The following is a 15,456-nucleotide window of genomic DNA, read 5'->3' on the forward strand; positions in this document are numbered from 1 at the left end:
AATAAATGAAAACCAATGCACAATTTTGTTTACATTTAAAAATGTCATAGCTAACAATATCAAATAGTATTAAAGAGAATATCTAGATTAGTAATAGTAATACAGTAATAATAAAAAGCCAAAGCACAATTTTGTTTACATTTCAAAACATCATAGCTAACAATATCAAGAAGTATCAAGAAGAATATCCAAACTCATAATTAAGTATCGTAATAATCTCATAAGAATCGTTAGAAAAAATATCATCGTCATTTCCTTTACTTACACTGCTTTGGACATCAGTTAGAATACCAAAGTACTCAAATGTGTCTAAAATGTCAGTTACGTTGAAATCGGCAAATATGAAACGATTTCTGTACTCTTACGTTAGTTACAAAAACATTCGGCAATTCGACAATGCCATAGACTGGTGAAATGTGCACATTATTTTTTTCGTGAAATGTGCGCGACTTAATCGTTCTATTCTCTTTCGCTTGGCGTTTCAATTTCCGATCTTAACTTTGATAAAAGTGAGGCTTAACAAGTTTTAATAACGTTTTTCGTCCAAATAAATCTGTCTATATGTGTATAATCCGATCAGCTTGGTAAGTTTTAAGATAATGCCGACGGTTTACAAAGACTTGGTAACATATTTAAATAGGCTTATATGTGTTTTGTATCGTTATTATACTTTAACGACTCTACAAAACGATAGTTAAATTTGTTGATGAAATTTTAAGACAAGGGTTCATCACAATGTTGATGAATAATTTTCGGGAGTTGTGTGCACATGTTCATTTATTATCATAAATCGCCCTACCAATTGCTTCGCTCGTGTTTGGCCGTGGGACAAAACATTGATCAACGAATTAGAATATAAAACAATTATCTATAAGGCGTTGATTTGTGCTAAAAACTAAAGAAATCGCGACTCCTTTTAGATGATTTGAGTTCGAAAAACCAGTCAATATTTGGCTCAATGTTCAAAACGAGAAAATGATAACTTATTTGATCACACAATTGTTAGTGATAATTTGTTTGATCAAGATGATAATAATTCAAATGATAGTAGTGATGTAAACTCTGAAGACTGAATATACAGAGAAAGTTTATGGTATCTCCGATGATGTCGATGCTACTAGCGTTCACTACGCCATGGGATTGGACTCTGCCAAAAGGAAGGCTTTCAGGCATTTCATACATTATACACTATATATTATTTAGACAATTGTACATAGTCAAAGATTTTTAGTAGTATACATGTAAATTAAAGTTTATGTACAAAGTTTACATTATTATTAATAAAAATAAATATCAGTTTGAGCTATGTAAGGTCATAGTATACAAAATTTATTGAATTTTCAAATGTAAATTACACAGTTCACAGCAAAGCTAGAAAAAGACCAAATAATGCATGGTCAGGCCAGACTCAGGGTCAGCAATGAGGGCCAAGATCGGGTAAGGCCGGGTCAGCGCTAGCGATTTTTTATTCATTTAAGGTTAAGAGAAAGTTCTATTACAGCCTAATGTTGTGACATCAACCTGAGATGAAAGAACCCATTATCACACCAGCTATTATATTTTGTGGCTTGGTTTATAGATGCAATATACAATTTATTGCTAGACATTGGCGGATCAATACTATTCAATAGGTGATAGATTAATGGCATAGACTTTGGCTAGAGTGTTTTTATTCCAGATTTTATTTTTAACTCCGCTATTGTAATCAACAAGAAGAAATTAATTAAAAAATAGTTAACAATTATAGAAATAAATAGCCCTGCATAATTGAAAGTGAAAATCAATCACTTCCCTAAAATTTCTGGTATTAGTGAAAGAAACTCAAATTAAAAACTGCTTGCTGACAATTTTGATTTTCACACATGAAAGCAGCTGAAGTCGGTTGTTTACTTTTTTTATCATTCTTTCGTTCTTTGCTGGATTGAAAGTTCTAAAACACGCTTTTAAGATCCTAAGGATGCCTTTGTTGTAAATGCCTTAATAGTATTGAGGTGGACCCTTCTTTTTAGCCTAACTTGCTTCCGCACATTGTACAAATAACTTGGCCTTCCCTTTTTACGACTGGCTTCTTCATGAACTTCCAGACGAACCGCCATGTTGATTATTTCTTGCCGAAAAACATTGTGAAATCTATAGTCCAAAAACTATAGGTTAAATCACAAACGTAAAAATATAGCCTTGACTCACCTTGTTTTATTTCGCCTGGTCCTTTTGCGCTAGGACTAAGCGTGACTCTATTACAATCACGCTTAAAAGAGAAATACTACTCCTCTCGGCCAGGCATAAACTTACCCGTGTCTTTGTATAGGAAGATCCAAGAGTCGAGTGGCCCGACCTGGTCACCTCTGACACGGTGGGTCAAAACCGGACAATCTAACCGCGCCAGCTCTAATGAATGCCAAATTCTTTTTAATTGCATCAAGTCTTAAAGCTTTCTTTAAAGTCAAAAAGCTTTCTTTTTAGTCTGTGCATTAGAATACAAATTTATTAAAGTCAAATTTTGTACTGAAGGATAGATTTTTTCTCTCTGCTCAGAAAATGCTAGCGTTAGCTGATATTGCGGGTATTTAATTTAACAATTTAATTAATCACATTTCAGTGAATTATTTTTTACTTGTTGCTTTTTGAAAGGATGTGGTAAGTTAGGGCAATTACTAACAGGATTCTTCTGTCACAATATTTTGTTTCAAGTGTTCTTGTTTGTGTTTTGAAGAGTGTAGAGGCCAATTAACAGGTATTTAATGGTTCTATATGTAAATAAAATGCACCAACATGCAAGTAAACTGACTACGAGCTAAGTCCTCAAATGCATGATGCTCGTAAGTCGATGTATGACTGTATTATATGTAACATAAAACTATACAAAGATATGTATTTTTTCACCTGCATACAATCAAAAAATTTATCTGTATGTAAATGCATATAATATATTTATAAATCAACATATTGCGCAGTCAAATGATGAGCAATAAAATCCTCTAAACTCTATAAGGCTTTTCCATGCTTTCTTGTGCTTATAATGCCGGTCGGTCTGGCTACCAAGGAAAGGCTAGCTAGCATTAAGAGGCTAGTCAGCATGGAGACGCTTGTCAGCATGGAGGGACCAGCCAGCATGGAGGGACCAGCCAGCATGGAGAGGCAAGCTACGTTGGAAGGCCAGCCTTATTGCCTCAAGTTGGGTAGATCTATTGTAGAGCTGGGGTAAGCAAACTACACAAATACAAACTTTTATATTCCTAATTGTCTGAAATACATATGAAACTTTGCTTTTAAGAAAATGCAATACTGCTTTCAAGTAACAATAATGATGTGGCTTCAAATGAAAGGTAGAGTTATGGCCGTTTGCTGCATCACCACTCTTAAGTTCCTAAAATGATAAAGTATTGTGAGTTTTACTTTATTTGTGTCAATCTTTTGAGATTTTTCCAGTATGCATGTTTGTAAAATCCTTTTCTAGTATGTAATCTTTTGACAATGTTTGCTACACATTAAAAGACAAAATTTATTTGATGAACCACCTTTCCACAAAAAACAGAACAAATGCTTTAGTACTCATGTTTGTGTCAAACAAAATCAAGGAATCATCTGAAAACTATAGAAATTGGAAGAAAGCAGCTTCAAAGTACACAAGAAATCTGAAGAAGAAATAAAATACCAGTAAAACAATATTAATATCATCTTATTTAACTGCATGCTTTGCGGTAGCATCAATTACCAATCCTCATGTACACAGTTTTAAATGAATACGGCGATTTCCATGCAAACCAAGCCACTCCAAATTTTGAAGGTTTAGCATCCTCGGCCTTATGCCAGACTCCATTTAAATTAGCCCTCATGCAACTGTCATACCACCAGCCACCTAAAATATGCATGTGATCTAAGAAAAAGCTAAAGCTGGCGAAATGTTTTAGTTACAAGTGGTAAATCTTGCTAAGTGCATTCACTATACCCCACTGTTGAACTCTTTAGTGGTAATCAAAAGGCAAAAATCAGCAAGACCCTAAAGGAGGAATATAATATCAGATACCAAGTTCTACTTGTCAGCCGACTATTTTCAGGCCAGTATTCCCTGGTTGCAGGTTGGAGCGGCAATTGTTAGGTGACTAGTTTTAAGCTGGGAGTTGGAAGGGGGCCGTGTAAGTACCCCCCTCCCCCAACAGATTTCTTTCACGTAGGGCATTTCATGTAGTTTTGAAAATTTTTATCTGAAAGTAAAAATATTTTTTCTACTATTTGAGGTTTGTTTTAGGTGATGTGACTGCAAGGACGTTGTTAGATAAAAATAATCTAAATTTGACTGCAGTTAAAACGCTCAGAAAAAAGACATCTTTTTCTTTTGAGCGTGTCAACAAAGATCAATTTTCCCGATTTTATCTTAAGTTCATCTAAAGGTTTTCACGATTTCAATTGGCAATCGCCAATTGCCAAGCGGATGTTTGGTGAAACTAGACCTTTTGCAAACCTTTATAAAAGTCGCTATCAAGAATATATAGCAGATAATGATAACAACGACCCCAAGTTTGGGCAAGCTTTTGGGCAAATAACTGTTTGATTTAATGATGTTGAGGTCGAGTTATCTAAAGCAATTTATATTGCGTGGGAGCGGACAAAACAAACTCGTTCAAGTCAACCAAGAGTTCGAGATAAAAATTCATAAAATGTTGGGGCGGCTCAGCCAGGCTAGGGAATCTGGGCTAGGGAATACGGGCTAGGGAATATGTGCCTGACCCTTTTAGCTTAAAACCAGAATAAAGATTTGGCCTTTTAGTTAGCTTTGATAAATTCGAATATAACGTTTTTAGCCCCTAAAAACTGAGCTGATAGTCAAATGAATTATATAAAGTATCAACAACCATTTGCCAAGCTAAGATATTTCTTGTTATTAACTAACCAATAAGTTTCAAGTCTACTCTAGCAAATAACCATGAATTTATATACCAAATACTTGATCATGAAATTATTTTTGGATTGCATACATATTTTGTATTTTTTTAAAATCCAGGTACAAGTAGTCTACCTACACCGTAAAGAAAAACATAATAAAATCTATGTATTTGGTGGACAATTTAGGAACTTTTAAAATACCTGTGTTTTCTGCCAATTAGTTTTATCGAATACATAGTTAAATGTAACTAATTTATCCATTTAGTCCACATGTTAAAAAATAGGGTATTTAATAATAGGGCATTTAATCACAATATGTGTTTATGAAGAAAATAAGAGTTGTTATGTAGAGAAAATGTAATTCGCTAAAGTCTCACACTTATCTACATAAGGAGCAAATATTTCATACTATCTCAAATGAATTTATTATTGCCATAGTTTGACGTGAATTATGTTGTCAAAGTTAAAGATATTGAAATCTCGAAATGTCTTCTTAGTTGCAGTTTATTAGGATTAAATTTATGGCACTTTTATGTCAAACAACTAGCTGTATGATTTTGTTATGATCACCTTGGTAAGTGAGAGCACAGCTTCCTGAGCTACCATCATTGTCATAGTCAAAGGTAGAGAATCCAAGTTCATGATGATAAGAGAGAGAGTCTTCGGCGTCTCCACTGTAGCCACTTACCTATAAACCAGACATGTAGGCTTATTTAACAAAACATACCCAATTAGCATTCTGATGGCATAAAGTGAAAACTCTACCCACACTTGACTTTAAGACCAAGGGATGTTAACAAACACATACATGTAGCTTTGTCATTAGAAATATTTGCGAAAATGATTATTGCATTAATGTACATTTAAATAGTATTGGTTTACAATAAGTAATGAATGTAAATAATAACAATACCCATTTATAGTCTGTTAGAAAGTATATAAACATTACATATATGTAGTGTTGCATCATTAATGTGGAATATACAAATAGAATAGCTATCTGAAAGAATGATTTGTCTATAAGTGTGTGGAGTTGTAAGTGCATTCACTTAACCTATTGGTACATGTATATTCTCTCTGCAATGTGGTACCTATAAATGAACTATTGCAAAATCTGCATTTCAGCTGAAAGTCCTTTAGAAAGTATTTGTAGAAAGACAATCTCAAAGTGAAATCTATGTGCTTGTGCTGAACCGCAGTATACAAACATAACATCAAGAGTCCCTACAAGTGGAAAGATTCAGTTGAATTTTAGACGGCCTATTTATCTGCGGTGTTCAACCATTTCACTATAAAACAAGTTAACTATGTAATTGTCGTATACACATTTATGCGAAGGCTATGGTCAACTGTAAAATGCGTTTTCATGTGGACTTCCCAGCAATTGCGTAGTAACTTACTTTTATAATTCGTTGACAAAATAACTAACGTTTTTTAGTACTTTTACGATATCAACAATGTAGTCCAAAGACTTCTCTATACATTGAGCATGTAGCAACAATTATAAATACTTATTTGCGAATTTTCAACTAAAAACACACACTTTTTACTTTCCAGAGTTTGAACTGTTTAGTGTTATTATGACTTCTGCATACACCTCCTGTGTAAAAACCAAAATGGCTTTTACACAGGAGGTGCTTGCAGAAGCAATAATATAGCCACTGTTGATGACAGTATAGCCCGTTTAGACTCAGAATTATCTACATATTCAGTTCATGAATGTCACAGCGCTGTTTCAGATGATGATAACAGAAAAGTTTTGTAAAAGTAAGGGGCTTTGTACAAGATCGTTGCAGGTCTGTAGCAGTTGTACCTTCACTTAGCTTTATCAATAAGCACGATATGAATAAATTGCATTTTTTATTGTTTTTTGGTTAAAGTAATGGCAGTATAATATATATAACAAAAATTATCTTTATAGAATTGGAAATGAAAAAATTTGTATACATATCATTCAGCCAATTAGGCAATTTTTATTAAAATGGCTGACTTTAAACGGAAAGCTCAACTTGTACATTGATGGAATTGAAATGGTTAATAATGATATCAGATCTAGACCAAATATGTACAGTCACAATAAAGACTGTTATATATATATGAGACCCCAATGGAAAAAATCAGTGATGTCACACTTTTACAGCTTTGAGATAATTATCTTTTAAGTTTTGTGACTAGATCATGCATTTAAAATACAGTATATGACAAATAAACTATTTATGTTACAATAACTGCAGTTTATGACAAGTAAGTTTATTGAAAAATAAATAGTTTGTTAGCTATAAAACAACATTTTCAACTCTGGATATAGTTTTTTTGGTATTCAGTGGTAAAAAATGAACATGCATGTTGGCAACGGACATTGCCTATTTTTTCGTTTGAATGCATTACAAAGGTTTTGCTCAATAAAAATTGTATTTTTCTTACTTTAAACTATGTTTAAATATAATATAAGTACAGTAACACAACCAGTAATTAAGAGCAGTTTAATGTTTCACTACAATGTCTAAATTTCTTCACTCTCTGCTGTCTCAACATCACTGGTTGTGAGATTGTCAACCACTTGTTGATTCTCTAATTTGCAAAATCGTTCAAGAACCTGCAAATCTTGGTGTTTTTCTTTGCTGATTGGCAATGTACTGGTGGTTATGCAAGTTGGATGGGTTCAGCCAGAAAGCTTAAATGGTTGACCAATAGCACTCTCGATGTAACTGCCATTCCATGGTTCTCTATAAAACGCCATGAGCTTGCTTTCCGTATTCGCAACTTTCACTTGACTTATAAGCCTAGTTTTCATTAGGCAAGTTGTTTGGTTGCATCTGTTTAAGATATTCTGCGTTATTAAAAAACTTTGAGCGGTAAAGATGAATTATATTAATAGGTTTAGGATGTTTGCTAGGTTTTTTAAACAACTTTACCTAATCAGACAGTAGATCTACATTTGACTTGCAATTCACTGCATTCGTGTCTCAATCGACTTCCATGTAAGAATGTTCACACATTAAATAGCTTATTGTGATCTAGTTGAAAAAAATTATTTTGTGTTGCTAGAAACCTTTTGCTTTTTAGCCTTCTTTCATGCATTACCATCTTTTTTTGTTCTGCAGGCTTTTCATACTTGCTTTCAGAGTGCTGCAGCAAGAGCTATCCATCAAAACTTTGAATATGACAATACTGAAACCTGCTGATACTAATTCAAATGTAAAAAGGAGACATCAGGCTGTCTTTGTTTGATAAAACACAGAGAGAATGTAGAGGCTATAATTCCTACTCGAGATAATACAGTTGTCCGCATAAAAAGCCTTGACCATGATTTATGATGGAACCTTACAAAAAGCCGGAAATAGAAACTCTCTAAAACACAAAAGAGCATCGCATTTCATAGAGTTATTAAAGTTTAAATTAATACATAATTTAGCAGGAGTAATTGCAAAGCAGGGAGATTGCAATATACAGTACATGTAAGAGCTATGAATCGTAAAAGCCTTTGTAGACTCGTGGTTAGGCAATAGGATTACTAATGTCCAGTTGCTTTCTTAATTGATTATTTGTACATGATTATGTCATAGTTATATGATGTTCATAAATAACAGAACTTACACAATATAGCAGAATATGTGAATACAGTAGGATCTCAAAAAACTCACCAAAAGTTGGTAGTTGCTCTCTTTGTTGTCTATCTGGAATAAAGAATAGTTGGCTGTTTTTGACTGACCTTCATGGTCTTCAAGAAATATACTCAGTTTCTGGTCCTTCTTTGTCAAGTGGTGAATATTTTCCAGGCCTATAAACATATATAAATTTTATTCAAAAATACATACAGATAACTTAACATAAAAATACCAATGAAAACACTGATAGCAAATTGCCACTAATGTATGTCGTGATTACCTATCCAGTATTCTCCTTGTATATTGCCAAAGCCACGAGCATATTCATCCCATCCTCTGTTGAAATCAATGGTACCATCTAATCTTCTCTGGATTAAAGTCCAACCAGATTGATCATCAAACTGGCAGACAGCTAACACAGGTGCAGACTCAGGGTCAGTATGAAGGGTATAAGCAGCTCCACTTTTTCTTTCTCCGTTATCAAAAGCATCTTGACAGTCTGAAGTACAAACAGGAAACATAATTATGCAAATGAGGGTAACCCTTAGTCCCAATTCAAGTTATATACTTAATTCATATTTCTTCTTAATAGACCATATAACATGTATGACTTAGTGGGCTGGTACAATACAGAAGTTTTAAAACAATATACATGTAAACAAAGTGTTCTAACAAGAGTAGACAATGTTCAATTGTTTGTAGTAAACCATTTGTTAAAATCTCTTTATCTGCTTTTATTTCATTTTGCATACTAACCTTGATAGACTCTTGGCGATGGAGCTGCATTGCATGTAGAAGTCTTTTCTGTACCACAGAAACCTTGCATCTATAACATTTGTATGTGTTAGCAGAGATGCATTTCAAGAACACATTTCAAGCAAAAAGACCAAAATTCAAACGCATTTGATTTATTGTTCATTTACTATTAGCAGCACTGCGTTGTATTACTCAGTGCTTAATTTTTTGAAGTAAAAAATATTTAGTAATTGAATGAGCATATATAACCTCAAAAGACAATAAATAACGAGTAAGGATGGCTTTGAACTGTAAACCTATCTTTGTTTTGTGGACCTATCTTTATTTGCATGTCAAGTAGACAGCTGCCTCACACCCTTTTATATAGTGTGTTTATTTAAACCTAGTATTTTATACAGCATCTTGCAGCACATGCTCAATTACATTACAAGTCAAATTTATTTCCATTAGTTTATAGTAAATCTGTTTCGGAGATTTTGTAAGAACAGAGGTTTACAGCAACGTGTGAAGCTACTCGAACCAGTCATTTGGGATTATGTAGTAGCTACAGGTCCGGATTAATGTATGTACTTAAAGTACAAAATGTAGAATACATATGTACGTATGTACTCTATGTATGTATGTGCTCTATGTACTTATGTATGTACGTAGGTATGTGTGTATGTTTGTATGAAGCTTCCCAGCATGCAATTTCTGTTTATCGACCTCCGGTTTATGAGCAAAACTACCATATAAGGTTGTTTTTAAATCAATGCTTAGAAAAAGCTTACATTTTGACTAAAACATCTAAAACTTCTAAAATTTGTTTACGATTAGTCCTCATATTTTGAGCGTCAAGTTGTTAATAATTAAAAATAATATTTATTGTTCAGGGATTCTGTTAAATATCAATAGGTATTAAATTTCAATTAAAAAAGTTTCACCCTATACTCAAACACAGGGCATATAGAAACTGGTGTCAGTACATGTCCATATGTACCTCTGTTGTGGTTTTTCCCGCATCAGATTTTCTCTTTTTGATGTATGTCAGCCCAGTTTTTGTTCCAGTAGGAAGCGCATGCAGGATTGAAGAAAATAACTTACATTCTCCGGATGCACTGATTCTCACAGCTGACAGGCAAGTAGGGCTTGCGGTACACAGGTTCACACATAATGAGAGAGAAAAACTTCCTATATAAAATAAAAAGAGCCATTTAATTTATGCCTCAGTGTATGCTACTTTGTTAATATTTGTTTTTTATTTGTAATTAAGCCAAGTATTCTACTAGAAAAAGGTACTTGGGGTTAGTCTGAACTTTTATACAATGACTCTGTAGATAAATTGCATGTAAAAACCAATTGCTAAATTTTAATATTAGTCAAAAATAACGATCAGAGATGCAACAGCCTAAGTTGTGATATCCCAAGTTGCGATATGGCAATGTGCAAATACATGTAGAACACAACAAATACACATTTAGATTTTTAATGTCATATTTGCATCAGAACATAATTCGTTAGAAATTTGCGTTAGAACATATCAAAGTTACTAGCTGTCTAAGATCGTGAAAGTTACCTGCTGTCTCAAAACTAGTGTGGTTGGTGAGCAGATCTTGAGAAACATCTCTGATGATATCATAGAGCTCATCCATTGCCACTGGAGTACTGAATATTGTGATGATCAGTAGAATAAAGTTAGGATAAGTTAAATGAAACTTCATGCTGGCTCGCTGGAAACAGCCCAAATGAACTGTAGATACTCTGCACTTAAGTTGCTGTTCCGTCAAAACTAGAAATCAATAGTAGTGCGTCAGCGACTTGCTTCATCTCTTGTATTTAAAACTGTCTTCTTACCACATTTACTTTGATGTTACAGCAGTTGTAATTTGACAGAAAATATAAAATAGATTTCCAATGTTTTTAATTTCAAGATTACAAGCCGTAATCAGTAGTATATCTCAACTGTGTCTGCGGAAAACATAAAATATTGATAATTTGTTTTACATTTATGGCTAGCATTGAAGTCTGTCGACAATATCATCCGTTGCTAGCAGTAACCTTTCTTCTTAGTTTACTCTTTAAAATGAGTCTCTCAAACTGATTGAATATGCTTTGGTTATAGCTTTATCCAACTACACTGCAAACACTACAAGTCTCATTGATGTATTTAGGCTATAGCATTAATATAGAATTTTTACAGAATATTTACAATTAAACATTCGTCTTTAATACTGCCATGCTCAGGTGCTTTATGATATAGAAGGGGTGCCAAACTCATTTTAATCAAGGGCCACATCAGCATAATAGCTGTCCTCAAAGGGCCAGATGTAACTTATATTTGTAGCAAAATGTAATTTTATAATGTAAAATAAATTTAACTACTCTTTGATGTTGAATAACTCTGACTTTATGACTCAAAGTTGTAAACAGAACCCTTGCACGGCAAAACATGCAGAACACTTTTTACGGAAAAAAAACAAAAAAATTATGCAATACCTTATTACAATCGTATTTAATGTAATTACTTTGTATTGTTCATTAATGGGCCTTGAATGAATGCTGTGCAAACGTTTTTGCTAACTTTAAATGTTGTTCTTACTGGCAAGTACATAGTTATCATGGGCTACAAATATTAACTATTTATTAAGATCTCAGACTATAGCTTTTAATGATGTATCAACATGCTTACACACATCTGCTGATAACAAAAGGTGTCTAACTTTGTATCTGCATTTATCAATCGAAGGAAAATATGGTGCTAGTGTTACGCCTTATTACTGAAAATCGAATGTTTATTGTGTGTACATACTCAATCACCTACATAACTTTTTCCCTATATTTTCTCCCTAATTCATCACTAACAGAAACATTCACCTTTTGGGCTTCCTTTTTAATACATTTATAAATTTAATATTTGAGATTTGCAATTTTGAAATTAAAGATCTCTATAGATAGGTCTTCGATAGATGATGATGATCATCATTCTTAGGCTAATTTACAGTATTTACAAGGATTAAAAAGGTTTCAAAGAAAGTTGTGTTGAACATTTGCTACCTTGTTTAGATTTACCCATGTTTCCTGATGTGTATATTCAGCAGAAGTTATGAGCAGTGTTATCCATCTAACACTCTCACCTACTTGTTATCATAAATGGTGATCCTTTAGGAGTTGATTAAATTACACACATAGTTTTACTTTTAGTAAATTTTCGAAAAAAAAAATTTTTCTTTGCATGTTATAATTACTTGTTTATTTCATACATTAGCCATATTAAAAGCTTTTTGAATTGCTGATATTTACGCAAAATTGGGTGATTTACAAACAGCCTTCCGAAGCAAATATACTTCAGGAAAACAAAAAAATATGTGGCCACTTCATGCCAGGTAAGCAAGCATATCTAGGTAAGTATTTGTAGACTTTGTTAGTGTTATGCTAAAGTTATTTGGTATCATGAGAACATTTAGATATATTTTATGAAAGCTTAAAAACATTGCATTATTAGACAAATTGTGCCGTGTTACTGAACCACTTTAACAAGTATTGCCTGGGTTCAAAGGGTGAAATTCTGCCTACTTGTATTATTGAATAATTTGGTTAGCTTGGTATCAGCAGAGCTTGTTAGCCAGCTAACTAGCTAGCTAGCTCTGAAATGCCAAAGATCTCCTAATAAATGTACATCGAGAAACACAGAAATATTTCAACCAGTTGATATCTATTGTTTGTAATTGACCTGTGATGATATTATAGCCTGTGTCCTTCTTCGCATTTTGGTATTTTCAATTTTTGTTTTATTCTAAAATGGAAGACACATTTCTTAAGCAGTACTACTTTGTTGATGCAAAGATTTAAAAAAATCTGTGGTTTGAATCACATCAAAAAGTTAAATATGCAGCGTTTGAAATTATTTACATGCTACGAAGATGAAAATTATGACAAAATTCATAGCGAGTGCACTGGTGATAGAGAGCAGAAAGATGCTAGGTCGTTACGTAATGCACACATACTCCCCATTTGATATTTTCAAACAAGAGGAAATAATTTTAAAGCTACCATAATTGCTCCAACTTGTACAGTATATCCATAAGACAGCCTTTCTCTCTAATATCAGATGCTGGAGTGTAATTGATTAAGGTATTGTCACCATATTGCTGCAGTCTGTGAAGTATCGAGTTTATCATTATCAAGTACCATCACAATTCTTTTAACACCTTGTTAGGCAAGTTTATTTTCAGAGTTTCCTTTCCTGTGGGCAAAATAATTTCAAATGACTATTTGTTACGTTTCACTAATTTAGGCTGACCCTAATTTACATTATGTACACTGGTGATAGAGAGCAGATAGATGCTAGATAATTACATAATACACACATAATTCCCATTTGATATTCTCCAACAAAAGGAAATACCTCTAAAGCTACCATAATTGCTCCAACTTGCTCAGTATCTCCATAAGACAGTCTTTCTCACTAATATCAGATACTGGAGTGTAATTGATTAAGGTATTGTCATCCTGCTGCAGTCTGTGAAGTATTGAGTTTATCATTATCAAGTACTATCACAATTCCTTTAACACTCTGCTAGGCAAGTTTATTTTCAGAGTTTCCTTTCCTGTGGGCAAAATAATATCAAATGGCTATTCATTAGGTAGCTCACTTTAAATTTGTTGTGATTCTTTGACCTTCACTCGTCCTTACCAACTCTGACCATGAGTGAATGTTTGCTTGATATTTGTCAATATGTTTCCTAGGAACAATTAGATCATTTCTGCATGCTTGGTTCTCTACTATCGGTAATTACCAGAGTATGGACCAGTTGTGATGTCATACACTTGAACATACTTACATTTCTATACATTAAATGCACTTTGCAGTGACCTTGCTAGGAGGTACCAGCAAGTAAAAGAGATGCTAAGAAGAATAATTGTAGAACTCTACAAATCAGCAGAAATTGCAGGAACTCGAGTCGATCTTAAACTCTCACCATGAGGTCAGTAGCAGCTCTCTCACTCCTTATATCAAGGGTGTCAAGTTGAATGTCCGTGTCTTTATCAATGAGTGAGTCAACACAAGTCAAGGTATGCATCCTATCCATGGTGTACTTAGACACACATTCCTCTTTGATATAGGTTACTTTTGTCTTCTGTTTTCTAGCTGCATCTAGTGAAGATATAATCTGTCTCCTGACTATATTGTTAATCTATACATTAAGTTGTTAAGCTGTCAGAGGCAATTCAGGACAAGCTTTCATTCACAGATGCTACCCAACTTCTTAAGTTTTCTCATGAACTAGCACTCCATTAGGTTCATGTTATTAGACCGAGTCCATTTAATCCTTTTAATCAGTAGCCCATTTATCACAGTCTTGTCCTGGTTCAGCTACTGGGTAGCTAGGTAAGCAGGTAAGGGAGCTGGGATCTCACAGTCACCAGTGAACTCCTCTACCAACGGAGCTATACTTGCCGTATATGAATATTCACATAAATAAAGTTATATTGGGTATTTTAAGGTCTGTTCTGAATAACATTATTGTAGTTACCCACTGAGATCATATTGTACTGGTTGTGCTCTGTAAAAAAGCAGGAAGGCAGGCCACAAATTAATAAAGCAAAACACATATGGTGTAAGTTATATTGCTGGCTTTTGGTGTAAGATTACTTACTCGGTCTACTTTTGTTTTAAATAGTGTGAATACATGGACGTTATTGCTGTGTATTGTTATTAGCAATAGAGAAGGCCATTCCATGTTGGTTTAACGCAAGTCCTCAATACATAGTATTATACTTGAGCACAATAGAGTGGACAACTCCATAACCTACACCCATCACCCGCTACATCAACAAATATGTCTTGTATCAACAAATCATTTCAAACCTCAACCTGAGTTATTGACTGTAATCAGTTGACCAATCAGAGTTTACAATCATTCTCATCACACGACTATCTACATTCATCTTTCTTTGTTTCTGATAGGTTACATCTATGTTTGCGACGCTCTTCATTCATCTCTATGCGTTTCTGATAGGTTACATCTTTCTGATAGGTTACATATATGTTTATGACTATTTACATTCATCTCTCTTTGTTTCTGAGAGTTACATCTATGTTTACGACTTTCTTCATTTATATTTGTTATTGAATGGCTACATCTCTCTTAGGACTGCCCTGTTACCTGCGTCATTACAGCGTAGCATGGTGCAATTTGGCACAGCATTACGACCTCAACTTATAATT

The 15,456-nt window shown here is 33.7% G+C and overlaps 1 protein-coding gene across 1 annotated transcript; it reads right to left on the reverse strand.

Moving 5' to 3' along the window:
* Nucleotides 1-3,067: 3,067 nt before the first annotated feature.
* On the reverse strand, nucleotides 3,068-14,317 carry LOC137398382 (fibrinogen-like protein 1). Its single transcript, XM_068084490.1, has 9 exons — nucleotides 14,207-14,317; nucleotides 10,804-10,957; nucleotides 10,228-10,358; nucleotides 9,249-9,318; nucleotides 8,773-8,991; nucleotides 8,529-8,665; nucleotides 5,455-5,572; nucleotides 3,716-3,859; nucleotides 3,068-3,210 (listed from the first exon to the last, which is right to left on the reverse strand). Exons 1-9 carry the CDS (start codon nucleotides 14,315-14,317, stop codon nucleotides 3,068-3,070), a joined length of 1,227 nt encoding a protein of 408 aa, XP_067940591.1.
* Nucleotides 14,318-15,456: the final 1,139 nt, after the last annotated feature.

Source organism: Watersipora subatra, chromosome 6 (assembly GCF_963576615.1).
Source record: "Watersipora subatra chromosome 6, tzWatSuba1.1, whole genome shotgun sequence".
Taxonomy (NCBI): domain Eukaryota; kingdom Metazoa; phylum Bryozoa; class Gymnolaemata; order Cheilostomatida; family Watersiporidae; genus Watersipora; species Watersipora subatra.